This window comes from Etheostoma cragini, unplaced genomic scaffold (genome assembly GCF_013103735.1).
Source record: "Etheostoma cragini isolate CJK2018 unplaced genomic scaffold, CSU_Ecrag_1.0 ScbMSFa_3081, whole genome shotgun sequence".
Lineage (NCBI taxonomy): Eukaryota > Metazoa > Chordata > Actinopteri > Perciformes > Percidae > Etheostoma > Etheostoma cragini.
In genome coordinates this window covers 1-2,804 of record NW_023267312.1, presented here as the reverse complement: position 1 = coordinate 2,804, position 2,804 = coordinate 1, and the positions used below count along the sequence as shown (strand labels likewise).

The window sequence follows — 2,804 nt, the reverse complement described above, 5'->3', positions numbered from 1 at the left end:
ACACACACACACACACACACACACACACACACACGCACACACACACTCCAGAACTCAATGATCCTTCAACAGTGAAACTTGAGATTTCCTCTAATCTTCTAAAGAGAGAAAAGTGATTTTTTTTGGGTCACTTTTTAAAACATTTTTTTTCACGTATTTGTCCTTTTTCAATGTTTTGGTCCTTTATTTCAACATTGATCATTTTAGCATTCACCTACACTTCCCACTTATGTCTGTAGGCTACTCAACATAAAACCTGATCAAACTAACAATATCTCCATCTAATTTTCTAACTTTTCATTTGAATAAAAACGGACACACAGGCTGAAAAACATGGAGGTAAGTGAGAAACTCACGGCCTTAAACGTGTTTAACACCAATAATAACCTGTTAAATATCGATCACTTTCACTGTAATGAGTTATCAATGGTAATTGAATTGAAGTAACGGCCGGACTTCTGTGGGCGGGAACACAGGGAGGGCAGCACAGCTGTGATTGGCTGAGAGCTCCGCGGAGGCGGGAAGGATCTGGAGAAGAAGAGCGGTGATTGGTGGCAGGGCGGTAACGTCTCGCGGATGGGTCCGAGGCGTTAATAAGACGCCGGTTTGAACTGCGCGAGAGAGATGCTGTTGGTGTGAAGAAGGCAAAACGGCGGCTGGAAAACACGATACAAACACGATAAAAACATTAATAAAGTAGTAGTATTCGTAAAGAAAGTGGTTCGGGTTGTTGTTGGGAGTCCACGGCGGTCGGTTGACATTTAATCTGGACTATGGTTCAGCAGACGGAACATGGCGGAGCGGGGGTTACCAGCGGGTCCGGCGAGGCAGCCAACCCGGCGGACAGCGACCTGCGGGCGGCCTCGGCGCGCTGCCCCGCACCGCTGAAACCGGACTGGTGTAAGACCGCTTCGGGTCACATTAAAAGACCCATGAACGCGTTCATGGTGTGGTCCAAAGTCGAGAGGAGGAAGATCATGGAGCAGTCGCCCGACATGCACAACGCGGAGATCTCCAAGCGGCTCGGGAAGCGGTGGAAGATGCTAAAAGACACCGAAAAGGTCCCGTTCATCCGGGAGGCGGAGCAGCTCCGGCTGAAGCACATGGCGGACTACCCGGACTACAAGTACCGGCCCAAGAAGAAGCCCAAGACGGACGGATGTGCGTTTCCTCCGGGGGGGAAAACAGCCGTCCAGTCGCCGGAGAAACCCGCCGTGAGACCGGTTATTAAAGCCCACGTAAAGAAGCGGTTCGCCAAGTTGAAGCCGGTGAAGCCGGTGGTGGTCCCGGTCCCGGTCCCGGTCCCGGAGCACGCGGACCCCCGGTACCGGTACGTGTTGACGACCAGCTTCAAACCCAGCAAGCCCGTTAAACTGGAGTTCACCGACGACGAGGAGGACGAGGACGAAGACTCCGAGGTAGTTCAACCGATGTTTGGTTTTACGTTTTTTCTTCTTTTGGACGATTTTTCTCGCGTTATTGACGTTCGTTCTTGTATTTTACGTTTTTTTCTTATTTGATGTTTTTTCCGCTTTTTTGTCTTCTCGCATTTTTACATTCTTGGACTTTTTTTCTAATTTTAATGTTTTTCTTGCTTTTTACGTATTTTCTCGTTTTTAACGTTTTTCTCGCTTTTTGACTTTTTTCTGCTTTTAATGACTTCTTTTTTTTCCAGCTATTTTTGTCTTTCTGAAGTTTTTCCTTTTGACGTTTTTTCTAATTTTCATATTTTTTCTCTCTTTTTATTGACTTCTTTGTTGTTTTTTCTATGTGTTTAAAAAAAAAAATTCATGACGTATTTTCTTATTTTTACGTTTTTTTTCTCGCTTTTTGACGTTTTTGTAAATTTTTTGTAATCACGACATCTTCGGGGGGGGGGGGTGTTTTCTCAAAGTTTTTCATTCTTGACTTTGCTTATTTTTACATTTTTGACACTTTATTTGGGGTGGGGGGGATTTTGTCTTGTTTTCTCGGCGGAGGCGTAACGCCGATAATTAAAACTTTTTGCTGTTTTTTTGTTGTATTTTCCCAGATTTTTAAATATTTTAGTGGGGAGAATTCGGACGTTTTTTAAACTTTTTGAAAGTCATTTTTAAATATTTTTTCCACGTGCGGTCGCCTTTTTCGAGAGTTTTTGGGATAACTTCAACGTGTTTGTCAAGGCCGAGCGTCCGATCTGCACGTCGCCTCTCCAGACCGACGGACGAAAAATTTACAAAATCAATTTTATCGGTACAAAAATGGTGCAAACTACGTACGAACACATTTGTGTAGCTAGCTACGAAAACACAAACTGTTTATTAAATTAAAATCTATCAACACGAAACTTTAGGACCTTGTTTGGGAAGAGCCTCCGAGGCGAAGATCGGCCACTAAGGGGCGCTACAAGTACGAACCGCTCATTCATACGTAATCCGATTTCTACGAGATTCGTCGGGTGGAATCCAGAGCTGGCGAACGTATCGATATCCCGATATGAGACTAGAGGTCGTCTTACATTGTTGGATATTACCGTTGTCTGTACCTGGTTTTATAGGCTAAGTTAACGGATGTTTCCCCTGATTGGTTCCCTGCTTGATTCTGATTGGTTCCCTGCTTGATTCTGATTGGTTCCCTGCTTGCAGGCGTACTCGGAGGAGGAGTTTAAAATTGAGGACGAGCCGTGCCGGTTGAGTCTCGCCGCCATGGCGACGGGCGGCGAGACGGAGGCCGGACGTCTCTTCTACAGCTTCAAGAACATCACACGCCAGGTAACAGAAGGTCTCTCTCTCTCTCTCTCTCTCTCTCTCTCTCTCTCTCTCTCT

The 2,804-nt window shown here is 45.5% G+C and overlaps 1 protein-coding gene across 1 annotated transcript; it reads left to right on the top strand.

The window, feature by feature from the left end:
• Positions 1-580: 580 nt before the first annotated feature.
• Positions 581-2,750, top strand: LOC117940701 (transcription factor SOX-11-like; the record flags this gene model as incomplete). Its single annotated transcript, XM_034865885.1, has 2 exons — positions 581-1,418; positions 2,625-2,750. Coding segments are annotated over exons 1-2 (771 nt in total), but the record flags the coding sequence as incomplete, so codon positions are not given.
• Positions 2,751-2,804: the final 54 nt, after the last annotated feature.